We start from the raw sequence: 23,029 nt of genomic DNA on the forward strand, positions 1-23,029 counted from the left end.
GACTCGAGGCTAAAATAGTTATCAGTTTCCCTGCGTGGATGTTTTGATTGGCGTAGAGGTAGAGCAGTACACACAATATCTCCTGCAAACCCTTTCACATTCGCAGGATGTCAAGTAGCGCAGCCTGATCAGTGGCCCCCTTGATTTGCACAAATTGAAATCGCAAATATAAAAAACACCTAATGGACACAGGTCAATTTCGAAAAACTCCCATTTATCGCAAAAAAGGTTTTTATGCTCGCATGAGGTGGTATTTCAGGTGACTTGAAAAAGTCATATTTTGCAAAACTGCAATGGAAACACTTTTCTTTTACTTTTCTAGGTCACATGATGCTATGGCTATGTGCTTGTCAGTAGAAACGGGCTCCCATGATGCAGCAGGAGCTACAAGAGCTGTTATTGCATCACATAACTTTAAAAGTTGCGCCGATCATCCGGAAGTTTTGAATCCACAATTCCTCTGTGAAAACGTGGACTGTCACCGGCCAAATGTCTCATACATGCCTGCCCACATGTATAAGGGGCTTGCCTTTCCATTATCAGTCACATAACACGCCTGCGTCACCGTCGCCTGGGAATGACGACGGCTAGTTCGGTGGCTGTAATAGAACCAAACCTGATAATGTTTTGAAAATCCATTGTTCTGCTTCTTGGATTGTTATTGTGAGAGGAGAAGTCGCATAACATCCTGAGAGAAGTCACATTTCACTGCTCAATGGAAACTCAGTCATCTTGCAATTGTATTTTATCAGCATTTCAAAAATATCACTTTACTTTTGGGCAAATTTGTAATGGAAACCCGCCTTAGTGGCTTTCCACGTCTACTTATGACGTTTTAGGTATTCGTCTGCATCAGCTGTTAATACTCCGGGAAGCCGTTACTGTGATGTCATCAAATGCATGCAGTGGGATTACGTCCTTATGTTTAACATAACACACGAGCACATGGCAAATAGGACCTGAGGACCAGAAAATATATTTTGTCACTTAAAGCCTTATATTTATGTAATATAATCATCATGATTCAACTTTTCAAAGATCTGAAACAACAACAAAGCATTGCAAAACAACCCAATGAAACATCAATATGGATCTCACTCATCTTCACTTGTTTGCAGTAACAAATCAGACAAACTAAAGTGCACACTGACTTTTTTTATGAAATTTAAAATGAACGTACACTGTACATTTACTAACAACTTCACTGTTAATTTCTGATCTGCAGCAGCTGTCCGAACCTGTTTACTATCTCTGTCTTTCGGGCACTCTTGTTCTCACTACATTATGCCACCCAGTCAGTATAATACATCAGTAAAAGATGTGTAATCCACTTAAAGCCGGCCTTTGCCATTTTCACACAGTAGTATTGCGAGCATCTAAACTTGCATGTGGCAATATACAAAATGTTTTCGCATATGTCACGTGGAGTGTAGGGCAGCGCGTGTGCACTCGAAGCCCATGAGGCCAGTTTGTTACCGACTCTGGTTGTTGTTGTTTTTTCCCAGACTTTGCGATGTGAAAATTGCGTTCTATTGCATCGCGATGTGAGTTTGAATGTGATTAATCATTCAGTCCTTTCTGTCAGGCTGTTTGGGCCATTTTATGAAAGCTAACGTAGTGGATCCACACTGTAGAGTGTGTGTGAGAGAGAGTGTGTGTGTGTGTGTGTGTGTGTGTGTGTGTGTGTGTGTGTGTGTGTGTGTGTGTGTGTGCGCGTGTGTGTGTGTGCGTGTGTGCGTGTGTGCGTTAACATCTTGTTAACTGTCTGCCTTGTTGCCGCTCATCCTCCCTCAGCACGTCAGCTTTGCTCGCTGACAGAAAATGAATAAAGGCAAACTTTGACCCTTCTCTTCCACTCTCTTCTTCTCTTGTCTTTTCTTTTATGAGGATGCCGCCTGGCATGACAGAGAGAGCGAGAGGGGGCGGATGGAATGAAAATATAATTGAAACATTTTAATCCCCTATGGAAATAAAAAAAAGGGGAGTTTTTCATCAGCAGTCCTATCGGAGGAAGGCCGGAGTGGATGTTTGGATGCAGGAAGGAGCAAAGAAGGAGGGACAAAAGGGTGAGGAGGATGGGGGAGAGTTCAGTGTAGACAGAAGGAGCAAAGAGCAGCAAACACGTTCACATTTTCTCCCTTATTTCACTTTCTCTCTGATTTCTCTGCTCATTTCCTCCATCCATCCGTCCCTCACACTGAGTTGAACTCTCAGTGTCTCTCAGTCCCTCCCTAACCCGTTCTCCGTCTCCTCCCTTCAGCATCTCTTTTTGCCTCCACCTGTCAGATGTTTCTACAGCTCTATTAATCATTACTCTGCGCAGGCCATGACAGCGAGGGACTGGCCATGTGAAACTCTTTGTAAACTAAGCTGCCATTCCAGTCTGGTGCGTGTGGAGCACTTTGTGGTGTCTCAAACATCTGAGCAGATTTTGGTGAAATGTGTCAACCGGCTGTAACCTTGGCCTTGACTGTTGAGCTGACAAGCTGCAGCCAGTAATGAGAAAGCAGCTGCTGTTGTGATGGAGCTCCCTGATGTCTGTGAACAGCTGAACATTTTGAGGTTTTAGCTCCAGGGGGACTGACTCAGCAGGTGATTTAATTTGTATTTGCTTACACAGCAGCACATTAAACTACACTATAAGAGTAATGGAGGCACTTTTTTGTGTTTTTGGCATTTATTATATTGTATCTCTTAATATAATCAGTCAAAGGTTAAAAAAAAAAGCTCTTAAGCAGTTAAAATAATCCAGTCACCAGAGAAAATGTTGGCATTGTACGTGTCTGCAAAACACAGATATCTAACATTTGCACATTATTATGTAGCGGATTCATTGAAACTTTACATTTCAACAAAGCCGTGGTAAATGTGTTTGATTTAGGCACAAAAAACAATTGGTTATGGTTAAGCTTTTGACCTAAAGTACCCACATTTAGGGCCAATTTCCTGGACGGACATGCAGCAATGTCTCAATGAAAAACAACTGCTTTTTTTGGTAAATTGCCACGAGAAAAACAGTAACGGGTCATTGAAAAACACCCAGTTTTGGGGGCTGGAAACAGCTGGAACATTTGCCAGGTGTGGCCACTAGAAACACAGTAACTACTCACACATTTTTGCTGAACATTTCTTACCAAGTTGCTCATGACCTTTTTTCCTATGTTTTTCAAAGAAATTGCACCAATATGCTCAGGGCCGAAAAGTTTAAAGACTTGTGATAGGCGTCTGAAAGCAGCACGATAAAAGTGACTTCTAACCAGGTCTCAGAGGGTTAACTGCAGGCAATCAACATTTCTATATCCTTTGTTACCCAGAGAGGAAGAAAATACACTTAAAGAGATATTTAAGTTTTTTTGGGACAAAACAGGATTTTGAGAGGTCAGGGGACCTGTTCCCTATCAGAGGCAATAAATATGAACATCTCCTCGCTCACATCTAGAGCCTTTTGTTTAAAAAAAGAAAAGATACTTTGATGCTTGTAATGAGAACAAATCCGTCTATGCATTAACACAATATGGACAGCTTCCCTGGCAAGCTCGTTAATCTGTCGAGCCACTAGGGCGCCATGTGATAACAGCAAAGAGGACCGGCACAACGTGCAGAAATGACCTCGTTTAGTGTGCCGACGTTCTATTATCTGCCATTAAACACCATCACGCTGCATTAAAAACGCACCGTTGTGGGCAATGGTAGTCAATTACAGGCTGGTGGAGGAGCATATCTGGCTGTAACAGGAACCATAAAACACCATTTGTGCAAATGAGGTCTCCTCAAAGGGCTGATTGAAGCAGGAGAGGCTGGCCAATGGGTTTCACATGGTAGGATCCGTGGCGAAGGCGGGCACCTGAATGTATCATCTTCACAAGCGCACTGACACGCTGCTATTATCTGCCATCACCTAGGATTACTCATCATTAGGATAGACCCACACATACACACGCAGCAACTCCCAAACTGTACGTATCAACCACACATCTCCTCAGCACTATTACACCCATTGTGCCGCGTGCAGCCACACTCCTCTAATAATAACGTTGTTATGTTCAGTCAGCAGATTGATGATGATTACATATCATTCCACTCTCCGCTGAGACAGAAAATAGATAAGAGTGAATGATGATCATCCACTGTGGCTCATCTCATCATCCAGACAGACAGACATCGTACTGTTTACACAAGGGAGCCATCTGTCACTGCGGTGATGGAGAGAGGGTCGTATCCTCCTCATTAAGAAAAGTGATGACCCGCATCTCATTTTTTTATTAAAAATTAGGAGGAGGTTGATGCCTTAACTGCACACAAAGCAGCTTGTTAAGTTACACAATTTTGAATTTTCACTGTGTGCCTCTCCAGATATTTGCTGCTATTGGATGTAAATGACCTCAGTGACGGTGGTGCATGTCTTACTGCAGCTCATTAACTACGGTTGACTCAGCATGTTTTACTGTTGTTACAGAAACCCAAATGATTCCTGGGTCTTAAAAGATGGACAGGTGCCTTGGAATATGATTATATGACCCACAGAGCTTGTTGTGAACAGTTTCATGTAGAACTATTTTCTAGGGATACACAATAATATCGGCATATCAGCGGAATCGGCAGATATTGGCTTTTAAAATGATCACAAACCAATATATTTTTTTACTGACAGTGAACATCAACCCTAAGTTGAAGTATTTTTCTTACTACATACACTAAAATCATTGTATTTCATGTCTCCATCTGCTGGCTGGCAATCACTATAAGAATATACATAATATGATGTTAAATCCACTACAGAAGAGATTTGATGATCAACATAGACTGTATATAAAGATGGATGACATGGCCTCACTTACCCCCTCTATGCTTAAGGTTAAAATACCTGATATATCAGTATAGGTATTGGTTATCGGTCAGATGTGTTGCTTTTATATTAGCATATTGGCTGTTGACAAAAAATCCAATATTGTGCATCCCTACTATTTTCTTTCTGCTGAAGAAAACCCACTAGACATATTGCTGTGCAGAGGGAAGCACTCGTCTACAAAAAGCTTGTGCTTTTGACAGCAAGAGATGGTAACATTAATGGCATCCTTGTCGGCTAAGCTGTAACGTCACAGCAGTAATAGTTAAAGGTCTCTGAATCATTCCAGCTTGTGTCCTCCAAAATAAAAAAAAAAGAAAGAGCAACACCGTTCTAGACATATTAAAGCACAGAGACAAAAGTAAAGTTGCCGTTTTTATGAATATTAAACAGATCAGGTTCACATATTAAGTATTCAAGATTCATTTACATTTCTTTTTAAGATTATTCACTGGAGCCTCACATGTCCTCCAAATCAAGGTTAAGACTGAGTGCTTAGAAACTGGGTTACAGTCATCCATAATCACTGCTGTGTAATGAAGCCTTTTTGTCAACAAGCAATGGGCCTCATACACCAATGTCTACCTAAGTTTTATTTAAATTTGTTCTTAAGAAAAGTCTACGTCAGATTCATAACAAATTCAAGCTTTAGGCAAGAAATACCCGTGACCACTGCAGTCATCTGACCCAGGTCTGAATGCTAATAGTAAACTTTCCCATTGTATTAAAAAGTCAGATGTTAGCGGGTGTTAGGGGGTTTTTTTGCAGGGGGAATAAGGTCTAAGAGAACATTGGGGAATGGCCGAATCTTTGTAAAAAAGTGGGTTTTAGGAGTAAATTTCCTCTTAAGAACAGTTGGTGAATGAGGCACGTTGTTTCCAATGTTAGCTCCCATGAATCTGATTGAAGTGATGACCCCGTTTGCAGAGTAATGGAGTGATCATCTTGCAGTGCTACTGCGTTATCTTTCCTCAGAGTTCCTCTGTGATACACAGAGTGCTCTGCTCATGCTTTAGTAAAAGCTTAGATTAAGTATAAATGGCATAAACAAAAGTATTGCTTGTACTGAGAGTCAGTTTGAGTGTTGCACGATGGTTTGCCTTCACTTAATCTGATGGCTTTGTGTCCTCAAGTTCTGTCGCTTTTGCAGTGCACAAAAAGCACGCGAAAAGCACCTTTCATGTCCTCATGAAACACCGCTGGACGGTGTCAGCTGAGAAAAAATCGTTTGTGGTGTTATCATATGTTACCCGACGGCACCTGCTGCGGCAGCATGATAGGGGGACGGCGGTGTCAGCTGATAGACAGAACCTGAAGAGTCTGCATGAATCGCTACTACCAGTAATGATGTAATATAAGGGACAGGACAGTCCCTATGGAGCAGGCAGGAGAGGCGCTGGTTGGATTGAACAGATCCTGGACTTTAATGTAGGAGATTGGTGTTCCCTTCCTGTTTAAATTAGATGGATTTGTGTCCTTTCCGCCTAAACCTAACCATCCGTGCCAGCTTTTGTTTTTGTTGTCGTTCCTGGCATTGCTTGCCATGTGCTTGTGTTGTGTAAACATAACCACATGCAGCGTCTTCCCAACATATGTATTTGTTAACATCACGGCATGGCATCCCAAAAAAACAGCAGAAAGTGCAGAACGATACCAACAATGTAACATGTAGACATGTAATCCACTGCAAAGCCCCAACATGTGCTAGTTAATCAAGAATACTGAGAAACCTTGTGTTAATTTGAATCTGTTGGTGGAATCAGGCTGCAGAGACACAGGTCAATAGTAGAGTGACACTTTAATCCAGTCTCTTGCTCAGGGACATTTTAGCAGAGTGGACACTGGGCGCCAAAAAGGTCCTGTCAACAGCTAAGGGGGCTGATTGGACACTGCAGTTCTTTTAAAATAATGCTTCTTGAGGGAATGCTAAGTGGGATGCCAAATTATTGTGTGTGTGTGTGTATGTGTGTGTGTGTGTGTGTGTGTGTGTGTGTGTGTGTGTGTGTGTGCGTGCGTGCGTGCGTGTGTGCGTGCGTGTGTGTGTGTTCCAGGTGGGCTGCAGTGATTGATAGGGAGAAAGGACAAGAGCTGACAGCTCAGTGAGAATCACTCCTGTTCCTCATCTATCAGATGAAACAGCTCACTGGCAGCATCTCTCTCCCTCTCTCACTCACACACACACACACACACACACACACACACACACATGTTTCTCTCGCCAACAGCTGCTGATAAGAATTATTTGCAAAAGTGAGATAATTCAGACAAAGAGGGAAAGACCAGCTCATAGAACAAGTCTTTAACTCTCACTGACAAAGCAGGTGATTGTGGCCGCAGAGGTAATAAAGGGAGAGACACAAAGAAAAGAGGGACGAGAGAAGTAGTTAAATCAAGAGGACTGGAGGAGTTGTTACATGAGCAAAAAGAGGGAGATAAGAAAAAAGGAGAGAAATGAAGAAATGGAGAAACCAAGAAGGGTGCGTGTGTGTGTGTGTGTGTGTGTGTGTGTGTGTGTGTGTGTGTGTGTGTGTGTGTGTGTGTGTGTGTGTGTGTGTGTGTGTGTGTGTGTGCTAATAGTGTACAGAGGGAGATGGTAAAAAATCCTGAGCCTGAAAGGAGGGTCAATTCCCCTCTTCTTGTTGCTATGACAACCCATCATGTAGCGCCCCAAAAATAATGGTAAACAGCAAGAAAGGCAGTGAGAGGAGAGACAGGAGAGAGGAAAACAAGAACAAATAACTTCTTTTGTATCAGACACATTGAAATGCATGTACATACACGTGGAGACAGGCTCTGTGTGTGTGTGTGTGTGTGTGTGTGTGTGTGTGTGTGTGTGTGTGTGTGTGTGTGTGTGTGTGTCTCAGACATGAAGTGAGGGAAAGGCACACTCGGGCTGTCTTCCTCCACAGTGCTGTGTGCAGGATGTGGTGCCCAGCAGGAAGAAGGAAGTGCTAATTGCCTCTCTTTAGTCTGCACTGAGAAAAGAGAGAGCAGTTAGCGCAGTGGGTCCACCGCTCTGAACGTCCCTTCTATATTTCTATATTTCTCTCACACCCACACACACATGCAGCACTCAGGGTCAGTTTTAGTGAATATCTTTTTTCTCAAATCGTCTCTACCCCAGAGTGTTCACCCTAAACCCTTTCATACTGTCCTAATCGTCTAGAAGACATGACCTCCCTCTGTGATAGTCAAACAAGAGGCTTCACTCGCTGATGCAGAAATGCTGGTTGATTATTTCAGAGCATGGATTAGTGTCCGTGTCTGTCCCAGTGAGGCGGGCAGGCTAGACTTTTGAAGGGAGTTAGTCTGGACCAGTCTGAATCTGCATGTATTAATTTTCATAACAGAAGGCATTGGAAGAAGACTTTAGGACAGAAGAACTGATCCAAAATGTAATTAACATGAACAAATCCAAATTGAGAGAGAATACAGGCAGCAGCATGATGCTTTGCCAATGAGAAAGCAGCTGCACACACTTCATGGGTAACAAAAAACCTTAACCCTTACAAATTGAATTTCCCCTTGGGGATTAACAAAGTATGAGTGATACTCAACATATGGCCCACGGGCCAAATCTGGCCCCTGGCAGGGTGCCTGGTGGTCCCCCAGAAATTTTCTAATTTACAAAGATTAATAAAGTGATTCACACTGGGGATTGTTTTTGTACTTTTAGTTTACCAGATGGTGCCAGAGTGCATAAAACAGCATCAAAACAGAGATTATTTATCAGAAAGTGCCAGTGGAGGATCCCCCAGACAGAGGTCCTAGCTAAGCCCCCAAATGCCCTAAAATCCTGACAATGTCCTAAAATCCTTGAAGGTAGATTAGATTTATCATTAATTTTTTAAACAAAGTTTTAAGAACAAAATTACACGTGTCCTTAAACCTGCTACATCTCTGGAGTTTAAGGATGAGTTGATTAAAATCAGCCGCTTTATGAAAACTCCACAAAAACGTTCCTGTATCTGACATGCCACGATCAGCTGAATCATTGTTCAAGTGAACGTGTGAAATAAACGCCACTTACAACGCAGCTTGTATTCACCATCTGTGATGGTTTATTCACTTGTCATTGCACAAGTTTGAAAGGTTTGTGTCAAATTCAACTCAACCTCACCTAGCTCCGTTTTCAAAGTGTCGTCTGGCACGCCCCCTCCTTTCTCCCTCTTCTCCCCTCTTGCCCTCTCCTTGGTGGACAGCGTGGCCTCTGTGCTTACAGGTTAATGACATTTAAGTGCCCCAGCATGGACATCCATCCAGCGCTTTAACAGGATGACCCCGCTTTTTTTTTTTTTTGCATCCTCTATGGAACCCCTGCTGTGTCTTTAGACTGTGACAACATCCCCGCCCACATGTAAGAGTACTGTCTGTGGTGGAAACACAAACCACATCTCAGTACCTGTTCATAGGGTTTATCTTTGGTTCTAAAGGTATTATACCAAAGGTTTTAGGTGCGAACGTGACTTTAAAGGACTTCAGAGTCTAGACTACTTTACAGTTTATGCACATGTTAAAAGTGATGTGATAGGACAGTGATTGTTGATGTACAACTCAGTCGTTCAGAATAACATTTTAAATTTAAATTAGTTCAATAGTTCCGGATCTGAAAGTCAAATCAGATCATCATGCAGACTTATAGACACATCAGTAAACACAAAGTGAGCGATCAGACAGTGACTTTGGATTTTATGCTGGTTGGTTGTTCTGCAAAAATAAGTACCTCCCTTAAATCAGTCAGGCATGCAACAGTTAAGAAACCTGTCATTTTTAAAAAGGTTAATCAAATCTTAAATCACTTAGGAACCACTTAAGCCTGAAAATGACGGGTTGCGTTGATGGCAATTTCCCCACCTGTAATTTGCAACACTACAGATGGCACCACCACTATCTGGATCTGCCTTTTTCCATGATTGGCTGAACAAAGAGGTTTGTAGATGCATGATTTGCTGTGTGGTATTTTCAAAATTAACAACTTTGATGAAAGAAAAGGTCTGAAAATGCCATGCTGTTTACGACTCTGGGCGTAATTACGACATTACAAAGAACTAAAGTAGGGTTTCATCATTCTGCGTTACATCAAGGGAAGATTTGTTTTTGCTCTTGCCCAAATAGTACTAAATCAACTGTTCTGTGAGGCGTGACATGATTGTGAATTTATTTATTTATGATTTACCAAAAAAAAAAATGTAGCCGTCTGTCAGCTTCAGAGGTAAAATTTCTGTTTGTGATCTAATTCTAATAACTGTCAATTCCCAGCAGATCTAAATGAACTGTGACTCAGGTGTGCATAAGTGTGTGTGTGTGTGTGTGTGTGTGTGTGTGTGTGTGTGTGTGTGTGTGTATCTCTGATTTCCATAATTTAATCTTGCCATCATATTAGCAGTACGGGACTTTGTACTGTTAGCAATGAGAACAAGGACAGGGATTCAGTTAAGAGGAGACATAATCAGACCTGCTCTGTGCGGTGATGTGCGTTCGCAGGCCAAAGTTTCAGAGAGTAATCGTGTAATTGTACAACCAATGAGACTGTTATAGTTTTTATAATGTTTGGTCTGTCAAAAAAATGCCATAGAAAGACATAGTAAATCATGCAGATTTCATAAAAATGTCATGGTATATCATAAAGAGTAAATTAAAAAGAAAAAGTAATTGTATAGTATGCCAAAAAAAGTCTTTGAAAAAGTCACAGTGTGTGCATTTTTCCTGTGCGGCCCTCAATCATATGCTGAAACTTTTATGACTGGGTGCCAAATTAAGAATATGGCAGTCAGTCATAAAACTTTCAGAGCCCCGATCTAAGATTTTTGTGCTTAAAAATGGTCAGTTTAGCTACATTTCTTTAAAAAAAAAAAAAGTAGACCCAGCAGAAAGTATCACTTTTTACGTGCCTGACATTCTGACATTCTGCTGCTCCCTCTGCACCTTGAGTACACGCTGTGCTCCGAGAGTGTGATGCAGTGCATAACCAAAGGGTAAATATATTTCAATGGTGCTCCTAATACACAGTCCAGCTCCAAAAATAGGGAATCTATTTGTGTGGGAAAATCACTTGAGAGATTTGATAATTGATGTGTGATGAATGCAAGTAAAACATACATTTCCTTTGCATCACAATGCTTTTCCTCCTCGGACTATTTTGGACAGTAAGAATAATGGTAATTCCAGAAAATAGGGCAAATCTGCAGAGTCTCACTCAGAGACAGGATGCTCTCGGCTGTTGCATCACCTCCTCTGTTTCCAATTTATGAGGTTAGTGTGGAGAGTGCTTGTCAGGGTTCTTGTATTTTATTTATAAAGGGGTTTTCTTAAAGGCATACTTTGCTGATTTTAAAGCAGTTTTGTATCAAAATAATCTTTGTAGTACGTGTAGATGATGAACTGGGGTAACTTTTCCTCCGTCTGACTAGTGCCTGGATGTCGCCCCTGGCAAAACGCCGCCAAATGATTTTTGGGTGGTGTTTCACTGGCTCTTGGGCTCTTGGGTGGTTGCTTAAACTACAGGCTGAACTTACACATTTTTGTGTTTCCCACCAACCGCTGCCAACCCTGCTGCCGCCACTTAGTAAGAATACAGCTAATCAAGAGACCCACTTGCTTGTCTCTGTCGCTCAAACTCGACTATAGGTCAAGATTATGTTACTGTTCTACCTATTTTTACTATAATCTTTTTAGAAACATATTTTAACGCCCCATTTTGGCAAGAGTGTTTTAACAGTGTGCGCAACACTGCTTCCAGGACAGTGAAAACGGTGCTGAAAAAACAGAGCTCAAACGATAAAACTAAGCAGTGTTGAGCAAATATTCTGTTGCTGAGTTTCCAAATTCTTGCACCAAATGTTTTCAGAAACATTTTTTTTAGCTTACAGTTTAACTGTAATGCCAGATCCAGTCGGCTGCCATTCTTTCACATGGAAGTCCGCAACACAAGTTGCAGATGTCCTCCCTCTTGAGGGAAAAACACTCTTTTCTTCTGTTTTCTCTGGTCATGCAGCACCAATCTCAAAAGTATTTTCATCGTTCTACTGCAGAGACGGCCTACTTTTATGTAAGGGCCTTCTTTAAAGGAGTTACAGGGTGAGTTAGTGGCTGGAGGTTTCAGATGATGGGATGCCGCTGAAATGTTCTGTGGATGCTGTTCAGTAGCTGACCATAATGCCTGACTGTCCTATTTGGTGAATGCAAAAAGAGAATTCCCCTACGGAGAACAAGCAGGTGTAATACTACACATGTGAGAGGGCATCGTGTGACAAAACGGAAGCATTTCAGTATATCATAATGAGAGAGTGACAATAGAAACTGTAGTTTTTTAACGTGTGTATTTCATGCTTTAGGAAATGGGGTTAGCCAGCTATCTGCGTTGCTTGAGTTGTGTTTGTGTGTATGCGTATGTGTTGCTGCCTTTCTTGTGTTACGGGAGTATTCCTAAGTGGGTCTAACCGGGCTAGCTGGCTTCACGCAGTAAATTGGGTCACTGCTGAATTAAACACCAGTGCCTCTGCTTTTCAGCGCTGCCTCACTGCTATGCCAGAGAAGGGCAGGTTAGAAATAGTCACGGCCTCAGAGTCCGAATAAACAGTCGAGCCTGGGCGGACAGGGAGAGCGGGACTGGTGCTGTGAACACAAGAAGTGGCATTTCAGAAGTCCGCCTCAAACAAACATGCCTTCTGTCGCGGAAAGGTTATGCCAAGCGCCGTTTCTTAGCCGGCATCATTGTGTGCAGCAGAAATCAACATGGCACAACATCGGAGAGTCAGCTTCGACTTTGTGTTTCTCTAACAAGGAGCTGGAAGAGAGGAAGGATAAAAGATAGGGTTCGACTAATAGGGAGACAAAGTGAGGAGGAGTGGAGGGCCAAAAGAAGTGTGGCTGGCTATACTTATGGAGTAGCTGGAAGTTTTTTGACAGTTTGTTTTAAAGAGCATGTGAAGATTTTCTCATGAGTGGTCAAAACTCGAGCCAAGCCAAAGAGTGCAGCTCGCTGTCTCTCTGCTACGTCAGAGTGGTGGAGGGCAAAAAAAGAAAAGAGGCAAGCAAAATTTCAGAAGAAAGAGGGGGGGGGGGTAATGAAAAATTAGACATTCTTGGTAGTAAAATGAGAAGTTCATAAATCCTGTAACTAAGAAACAGCAGAGGGAATAGATGAGGGAGACTTAAGAGCAGCACATTTGAATTCAGCTCTCTGTAAGGCTGCAGTCCTCCTGTACCGGTGGTTTCCCAGCGCTCTGCAGTGGTCCCCTTGCTCAACCTGCTGCATCCAGTCAGCCACACTCAAGGACAAACACACTGTGAGGGCGAGGGAATTAATATTTGATATCTAGCTCTACATCATGTGGTGAGACAGACAGTCAGGCATACTAGCAAGCAGATACAGGATGGAGTCAAAGCCTTGAGTAGCCACTCCCTGCTGCAGAGCCACCACTCCACCACAGAAAAGCTACGCTGCATTGTGTTGGTTGGTTGTTGGATTGGTAAAAGGAAAAAAATGTGCTATGCTGTATTGTTTTGCTCTAGATACAGAATAATGCCTCGGCACAAGTATATCTGTGAATACTTCACTCACAGAAGATCCATACAATCAGCAAAGTTCTAAGGTGTAGGTGTCAGTATATGACCAAATATCTCCCTTCAGTTGTCGCAGTTGACCTGGACTTCAATCAAAACGTCATCATTTTATCCTATTAGACATTTTTGTGCATGTATTATTTTTGATTTATGAGGGAACTGTAGCCTTGAACTTTGACTACCAGATTCCAACCAGTTCATTCTTAAGTGCAAATGACGTTTGTGCCAAATTTGAGGAAACTCCCTGAAGGCCACCTTCAGATATTGCGTTAACGAGAATGAAAAGGATGCAGGGTGACCTGTTAATACCAAATTTTAATCAGCTCATCGTTTAGTCTAATTGAATGTTTGTGTCAAATTTGAAGAAATTCCCTCAAGGTGATCTTGAGATATCATGTTCACAAGAATAAGACAAATGCAAGGTCACTGTGACCTTGACCTTTGGCCACCAAAATCGAATAGGTTCATCCTTGATTCCACTCGAATGTTTAAACCATATTTGAAAAAAAATCCCTTAAATTGTTTATGAGATATCACTTTGAGAAGAATGAGAGAGACAGTGAACTTGACCTTTGACCACCAAAATGTAACCAGTTCATCCTCGAGTCTAAGAGGACCTTTGCACTAAATTTGATGAAATATACTCAAGGCATTCTCAAGATATCGCGTTCACAAGAGTGAGCCAGACGTAAAAGTGTAAGGAAAACCCAAAAACATAATGCCTCGCAGACCACCTCACCTGTGGTCATCCCAAAGCCCCGCTGTAAAGGGTTAAATATAAATAAGAGATGGGATCATGACAGCTTCACTCTTTGCTTTACATTAAAACTAGCACATAACATTGCATGCTGCAGAAACATCCAATATTAATGTAATTTCTGCACAAGGAGAAAGAGAGGTACAGGAGGAATACATTCCTCCAAAGATAAGACACTTTTTCACAGGTGTATCATAAAGGGCCTGCAATGTCTTCATTTGAGACCAGATGCATATCCCTCTCAAAGAGGAAGAAGTGAAGGACTTAAAAAATGTCTGGGTATTTGAGTAAAACCCCCTAAGCAGCTTGTTTTTGCAGAACTGTAGTCTTTTAACTTCTTAGCCTGCTCTTGTGATGTAGAGGTATACTCCAATATCCTGTGACATCACCGGTGGGTGTCATATATTTATTTATTTTCCAATATCTATACCAAAACAATACTTTTAAAACAGTACTGGTACCCAAACTGTTCCTGAACCAATACTTACAAATAAAAAAGCATAAAATGATTGTCAACATTATTTTTTAACTGCAAAAGCAAATTTAAACTCACAGTTAAACAACACAGTGAGGCTTAACATTTTAAAATATACTTAAATACAAAAATGTCAATAAATGCATCCCAGTGAAGCACCCTGGGAACACAGAACCAAGGCAGCATAGTGTAGGGGTTGTAGTACTTGAGTCGAGGCATAACGAGCAGAAATCCAGTATCGTTTCATGAGCTTGCTGGTTATCAATGCTTCCCAAAAGGCCTTGAAACATAATCGGCATTGTGCGCTTACTAAAGTGCAGAGACACACAGACAGCAGGGATACAGCTAAAGGTTTGCAGCAGACTGGAGCGCATGCTGAATTGATTTCACAGCAGCTTGAGAAAGCACTGAAGGCTGGGATCACACTGAGCATTTGTGTGTGTGTGTGTGTGTGTGTGTGTGAGAGGCTGAGAACATGGCACGGCAAAGCAAAGAGGAATTAAATATCAAAATTTGATAAGAAAAAATAGGCTCATCATAATCATGACAACAAAAAATGAATTTAGGACAAAATCTGGGCAACTAAAGACAAACAAGTAGCAAAGAAATCACTAATAGTGTATCTTGAATAATGATTTTAAATAATACAGATTTGTAAGCGTATTATCATATCGTCTGGCTAGCTGCACCACTGTGGATGGCTGTTAAGTCTCTCAGGAACCTGAGCTGCCAGGTTACAGACTGACAAAACCTTTTCTTTTTCTTTTTTTTAAAAGTATCAAGTATCCGAGCATTTACTCTGACTCATACAGTACAGGGTCGAACGGTCTGGGATGCAGATCAATGATCAGGCCCAGACAAGCTTAAAAAAATCACAACTAAAACCTTGAACTAAATTAAAAATAACAGGCGAAAAAGAAAGGTTCGGGGCCCTGTGATGTTTCTGTTTGAGTCTTGTTATAAGTTGTGACTGCGTTCAGTAAAGGTTGGAGGTGTAATAAGGAAGTGTGACTGAGACAGAAGTACAGGCATTTGTAGTGGAGAGAAGACGAAGGCGAGGGTCAGTGTCGGGGACCTCGATCAGGACGGAAGTAAAGCTGAGTCTGGCTCTCTTGGGGTTACTTGGCCATTCTGGATAACTGCTGTGACAAAGCTGGCTATCAACTCTGGGTTTTCAAATTCAGCTACAACCGTGTTCACGTGAAAGAGACAGAGTCTGAATTACAATCAGGGTGGAGTAATTAAAGGACCTTTAAAGGTTTAAAGGTCCTTTGATAAAATTGTACTTAAAGCACATCTCACCCTTACATAAAAGATTTCCAGTGTCAGTGACAGAATATCCTGCTGATTTTGACAATATAGAAAAGTCAAGATTTCTCCTTTAGCAAAACCTGGAAACCAAACAGGCAGGAGCAGACGAAAGGTACAGAATTATGTTCCATTTCTCTGCTAGGTCCTTTCTGTAATGTTGTAAGACACTCATAAAAACAATCTTAACCTGTTAGTGGCGAATACAAACACTTTTAATGGACATGAATTGAAGCTGCGCACCTGTGTGGTTACATTTTAGCTCATTTTGCTGCTTCAGGGTAGAGCACTCTATTTTAATACTGGACTAATTTCAAAAAGTGTTGTTCCCACAAACAGTAATATAGGCACCTGGAGAAATACCAGAATTCACCTTTTAATATTGTTTGAGATGAAGGTGGTAGTTTAAAATCGAAAATTCCCTTTTAATAATATTGTCAAATATTGACTGTTTTGGCAAGAACAAATGTCAACATTCTTAAACAGAACTCAGCACTCATTGTGAGGATGCTCCCTACTGCAAAGTGATGTGTGTGTGTGTGTGTGTGTGTGTGTGTGTGTGTGTGTGTGTGTGTGTGTGTGTGTGTGTGTGTGTGTGTGTGTGTGTGTGTGTGTGTCTCCTGCAGATGATGGCAAGCTGTCTCTGGATGAGTTCCAGGCTTTCTTCTCCGATGGCACTCTGAACGAGGAAGAGCTGGAGAAGCTGTTTCACACCATCGACTCCGATAACACCAGGTCAGCACTACTGCACCACAACTGTGTCCATGTGTGTTTGTCTGCAGCGTGCGAGACGGCTGTGTGGCTGCATGAAATAAATCAACAGACAGTATTTGAAAATTTTGCGTGTGTAGGTGTCTGTGTGCTCACTCCAGCGGGACTTTTGGTTTTGATCACATCTCACTATCAATTATGAAAAAGAGCAGAGAAGCATGCAGCTGCTTTCCTGCTGCTGCACAGCCTCAATATCACACTTTTTAGTTTTGTGTGTGTGTGTGTGTGTGTGTGTGTGTGTGTGTGTGTGTGTGTGTGTGTGTGTATATATACTTGTACTTGCTACATTGTGAGGACAGAAATGCGTCTTTTAACAGAGTGAGAACAGTTTGGGAATATTAGGATGTTTTGGCCTTTCCTCACTCTTAGAAAGATCTGTTTGAGGGTAAAGACTTGATTTTGGGGTTTAGATTACACATAAGCTGTTTTCACACAAAAATTGTGCTATAGGGCTGCAGCGAAGTCGCCCCTTTGTACCGCCCCTGCATTTTTTACAAACCAAACAATGGTGGCATCATGCTGCTCCTGTGTGTGATTAAGCAGTGCACTGTGGCATCCCACAGTCATGCATTATGGGCGTGATGTTAAACACACAAGCGTCCGCCTCTAGTGTGACATAAAATATAGATGTTGGAAGCACTTTATAAACATTAACAAAGGCATAATATGTCAATCACAATGATTTACCTCTCTGTTATATGGCAGCTGATCTCGGACGGTAAGGAGCTCCTGAATCTTATATTTTTCCCAGTTTGCGGACATTTACGGCTGCTGTTCTTCTTTGTTTTGGCTTTACATTTTACACAGACCTCGTTTTGGCACTGTTACTACCTTCGTTCCCGGCTCAGACAACTCTGTACCCCCTTTCCGTGGATGGAAGTTCTATATGGAAAAGCTAGGCAGCTTGAGCGACAGTGTAAATGCAGCTATAGGTTTAGGTTAGGTTTTGTGAAGGTTTGGATAAAAAAGTCTGGGCAAAGGCTCTGTAAGTTGCGTAAATGATGGAGTTTAAAATGTGAATATAAAACACTTGTACTGTTCCCACTGTTCATTTTGTAAAAGTGTTGTTTTATTATCAAATTTAATTTGTTTCTTAAAAACGGGTAAGGGGCCAGGGAATGCATTATCACATCAAAGGTCCTCAAAAAGATAGAAGTACAAGAATCTGTGTGTGTGTGTGTGTGTGTGTGTGTGTGTGTGTGTGTGTACGCTTTGGTGCACAGCTAGAAAATGTCACATCCTGTTCTGAAAGCTCTCTTCATGGAGAACCTTTTGTACCAAAGCCCATTACGTTGACAGTGACACTTTCAATATGAAAATAACAAAATTAAAAAATGATAAAGGGCGAGGTGAAAGACAGTGGGAGGAAATAATGAAAGGTGGGTGAAAGCTGAGAAAAGTTAAAGGGATAGTTGTAGATTTTTGAAGTGAGGCTGTATGAGATACTTATGAATAGTCAGTGTATTAATAATAATGATAATAATAATAATAATAATAACAATAACTTCAAGTACTCAGTGAATGAAGTTAAGAAAATAGAAGAATAAAAACAATAAAAGACGATAAAAAAGAAAGTGCCATTAGCGGCTGTAACACGGTCTGACTGAAACAAAACTTCATGTTGAAAACACTCTCAATATATCGTATGCTGGACATTATATTTTTTAGTTAGGCTGCTAAAAGTGGCTAAAACGCAGTTTGATATCGACCCCTCTGTACAGCGTGGTAATGCTGAGCTCGACCGCCAGCTACTGTGTGCAACACAGTCTTTACATAAATATCTAATACAGCCCGACTACAAAAACTCCCAAACTATCACTTCAATGTTCCCTCTTTTTGCGTCTATTTCTGCATTAGTCATCAAAACCTCTCCGGACAGTCGCTACTGTACGTCTGCTGCTCCCCAGGACGCTCTGTTTTGATTGGCTTCCATTATATCAATTTATCGACCCCTTTTAATCAGCCAATCAGCTCATCCAGCCTGCAATCAGGAGAAGTGTGCTGACACAGTGGGATCTGAGTAATCAGAAGACCGGCTCTGTTAATTTAAACAACCTCAGAAACCTGCAGGGCCTTGAAATAAAATCAAACCAAGCAGAACAAAAGCTGACCTTTATGGTTGTTGTAGAATTGAATTAGGTTCAATATATAAATCCTCCAGCAGGCTCGGCCATTAGTGGATTTTTTTTTTTCCTTTTTTAAATCAGTGCAGCAAGTAGACCATGCAACCGCCGCCATCTCTCTGACGTCAGCCATCTTGACTCTTGGAGATGGTCGCACTTTATAAATCTTATTCACCGCAGTGCGCGCAATCAGAAAAGTTTCTTCTCATTACAGTTAAGTAGACTCGGCAGCCGCGTGCCAGGCCGCAGCACTATCATGTGACAGCAGATAAGGTTATTGATTGGTCCAAGTAAAAGGAGAAATGATGGCGTAAGCGTTTCCTGTCGAGGCAGGAAGTTGATGGATGGGGAGGAGGGACGAAGCAGGCAGAGACTGAGCGCTGTCCTGCTTCCAGTCATTTGTCTAACTGTCTCTGTCACTCTTTGGTTTCCTCCCATTCCCGACTTTCTGTCCCTGTCAGACTGTTTTCAAGATTTCTGCACGGCTCTTCTTGTTCAGTCTTTCTCTATCAGTCTGCCCATCACCTCTTTCTCGATCCATAATGTCTTCCGCCGTTTCTGACAAATCCTCTCCTGCACTTCTGTTTCTGTATAAAATACTTTTACCCTACCCTATTTTACCTTTTGGAGGGGACATTTGTCTCATTTTTTGCCCAGTAATACATCTGATAGGTTAAAAAAAACACTAGAGGGGAAAAAGCAAACTTCAGGCACTCATGCGTGGAGCAGGAACAAATGCACTTGGATTAAGTTAAAAGGCCGTATTTAGAACATGGCCAAGGTATTAAAACACCGACCACTTTGCATCCTTTTTGCACCCAGATGAAGACCTTTGGGTCAGAGCCGGTCAGTGTATTGATGCAAGTAGCGATATTTGAAATAAAGGCTTTTTAACTTCTACCACCAACTTAAATCCAAGTGCATTTGTTCCTTTGTTGTTTTCCTCCCATGTGATGACCCTTTCCTTCAAGAGCACCTGCATTTATTTCTTGAGTAACACATGATAAAACCAATGACTACCTCATTCTCACAAAAAATAAAATGAAAAATTTAAAGAAATACAGGATTTGTTGTTTGTTTAAAAGTTTTTTAATTGAAAATGTTTTGAAATGAAAATATGTACTTACAAAATTTAGTGAAATATAGTTTAAAAAAAACCCTGACTTACTCTAAGGGACATTTAACAAAGAACTGTCAAAATTTAGTGCAGCAGAGGCTGTGGTGTCCTGACGTTTACAGCATATCTACACAGAAGGTGTAGTGAGAGCAGAGCAGCAGCTTCAGCGGTCCGTCTGTGTCCCAGTGGTGGATGAAGTACTTGAAAGCCACACTTGTGCTAAAGTACAGATATCTTAACAGAAAATGACTTTGGAAGAAGTTGAAGTCACCTGTTAGAATGTTACTTAACTAAAAGTCTGAAAGTATTAAAAGTAATTTATAATATTAAATTTACTTGAGTATCAAAAGTAAAAGTACAAGTACAAGTAAGAAGTGCTTTTAATAGAAAAGCTAGTTTGAAATAAACATGGAGTCTGTTATACACCTGAAGAAAAAACACATCTATTTTTTTTTACAACTTAAAAGATTTAAAGAACAAAATCTAGTTTTTCCCTGTCTTATTTCCGTCCGTCCTTCCCTTCCTTCCTTCTTACCTTCCTCCCCTATTTTGTAGTAACTAAAATGCTCAGAGAAAATGTAGTGTAATAAAAGTGAAAGTTGACAGAAATATAAAATCTCAAGTAAAGAACAGATAGTCTCAAAAAGTACTTTATGTACTGTAATGAATTCTTAATTTCCAAAGGTGGAATCCCAAGTACTAATGAAACTTTGAGGGATAATCTTCTCAGTAACGAAATGGGCGCCTGTATCACTTGCAGTGAACAACATAATTACTTGTTTGCCTCCTCTGTGGAAATGCAGCATCTGGAGCTACCATTTGGATCATAAACAATCTGCCACTTTTATTTTCTCAACTCAATGTTGGAACAGTTTTACAGCACTGACAAACACCCAGGAATGCAGCTTAATCTACATATGTCATTATGTTATTATAAGTAAACAGGAAAATGCATTGAATGCTGGGAGAAACTTTTGTTGGATAACTTGAAGCCCATCTGTCACAGTGCTGCAGCAGGATTAATTCTGGCACAGCCTGAGAATGGAAGTAAAACTGATGTTAAATTAAAGGAAATGAGTTATTTAGACTGTCTAAAGAAGATCCTTCAATCACAACAGAGCACATAAACTAAAGGGCATTTTGTTGATATTTAAATGTTCAAATAGCAATGAATAAAGGGTTAACATCACTTACTGTATGGGCCAGCAATGGCATGGCCAGAGGCATTATGTTTTCGGGTTGTTAATCCCATTCTCATGAACGTGATTTTCTTAAGAAAAAAAAAATCTTAGCATGTAGTATATTTACAATACTTCATCTAAAAACATAGTGGCATCCTAACAAAAACCTGGCATTTATAGGGTCAAAATCCTGAAAATTAATGAATATTTGATATTTATGATTAGAATTGATGCCGGTTGAAAAAAATGAACTCAATGAAAGTAGAAAATTAAGTTAATGTACGTTTTTTTAAAGTTTGATTTTGAAAAGCGCATTTTGTGTGCAGAGCGATACGAGTGTGTGTAATATTAAGGCGAGCCCTGAGGGTTATAAAATCTCTTTAATGTGCAGCATTATTGAACATTTATTAATAGTTACTCTAAGATGAACAGATGCACAGATGGAGTCTCTCTGCCTGTCTTCTCCGCTGTCCCCAGTTCTCCCATCATCAGTCACATATCACATCTCTCTTTTGGCTGTTTCCTCCTTCTTCCTTCATTGTCTCACTTTTCCTCTCTGTCTCTGTCTCTCCTCCCTTTTTCATCTCCTTTTCTCCTGGTAAGTCAACCAGAGAAAGTCTTCATAACGCCAGTGAAGAATCCGCTGCCAAATGAGTCCCTGCACAGTGAACTGAGCATGAATGATGGCGGTGGATTGATTCAGACTCCTGTCAGAGAGTCTTGTTAGATCGCTCCCCGCCTGCCAAACTCCAAATGTGTGTGTGTGTGTGTGTGTGTGTGTGTGTGTGTGTGTGTGTGTGTGTGTGAGTGTGTGTGTGAGTGTGTGTGTGTGTGTTAGACAGACTGCATGAAAAAAAGCCTTTCCTCTGTTTCTGACCCTGCTCTTCTCCATCCTTTCTTCCTGCTTTCCTTCCTTGCCTCCCTTTCTCCCTCTGCTGCTCCTCTGCCGTGCTGTGATAGTAATGTTGACACTAAGGAACTCTGTGGTAAGTCTACTGCCTGCCCACACACACACACACACACACACACACACACACACAAACATGTCCCTACCGCTGCCCTCATTCTCTTTCTTATCTATTATTAAGAAGTACTTCTCTGTTGAAATGCAATTATTTTTCTTTTAAATGTACAATATCAATTCAGCCACTAACCACTGCAAATATTTCTTTGACTCCAACAGTTGTGTAAATCTTGTGCCATTTTGCTCCTATGTGTGTACAGACTACTTTGCCAAGCACATGGGGGACTACGAGGGCGTGCTGGCCTCGCTGGAAACACTCAACCTTTCCATCCTCAAAGCCATGGACTTCACCAAAAAGGTAAAAGTGTGTGTGTGCATTATGGAGGACAGCAAAATAATGATATGTCAAGTTTCTCCCTTGTGTTCTCTCAGTCTGTGAGTGTGTGAGTGCATGTGTTCGTGAGTGTACTGCATGTGTGTGTGTGTGTGTGTCCGTGTGAGAGAGAGAGAGAGTGTGTACTGCGTGTGTGTGGCAGTCATCTGGAGATCACTAATGTGTTATCCTAGTTTTTTTCCTATGTGCTATTTATAGCAGGGTTCTGCTCCTGTGTGTGTGTGTGTGTGTGTGTGCGCGCGCACGCGCGCACACACATGCGTGCATGTAGCACTCTGAATCAGCTCTGTGTGTCTCTATATCTCTATCCAACAGCTCTGTCTTTATCTTTCTTGCAGCTGCAGGCCTTTCAGTGGCACTCAAACACACACGCACACACGCACACATACAAACACACACAAACACACACATACACACATTTGCTGGCCCTCATACAAAAAAAACCTCTGGCTAGTTTCTTTTTAATGAGCAGCCATTGTTCAATCAATCAGTCAAGTGTCTCTCTTGTTCTGCTGCTGTATCGCTTGT

General features: G+C 41.3%; 1 protein-coding gene across 1 annotated transcript in view; it reads left to right on the forward strand.

The window, feature by feature from the left end:
• The window catches only part of necab2 (N-terminal EF-hand calcium binding protein 2), a 147,198-nt gene that overhangs the window by 29,475 nt on the left and 94,694 nt on the right, over positions 1–23,029 (forward strand). The window contains exons 3-5 of the mRNA XM_042496124.2: positions 16,578–16,686; positions 22,104–22,129; positions 22,368–22,465. Coding sequence (XP_042352058.1) covers positions 16,578–16,686; positions 22,104–22,129; positions 22,368–22,465 — 233 coding nt within the window. The remainder of the gene's footprint in view (positions 1–16,577; positions 16,687–22,103; positions 22,130–22,367; positions 22,466–23,029) is intronic.

This window comes from Plectropomus leopardus, chromosome 7, assembly GCF_026936395.1.
Source record: "Plectropomus leopardus strain MGB_pleo_1.0 chromosome 7, ASM2693639v1, whole genome shotgun sequence".
Taxonomy (NCBI): domain Eukaryota; kingdom Metazoa; phylum Chordata; class Actinopteri; order Perciformes; family Serranidae; genus Plectropomus; species Plectropomus leopardus.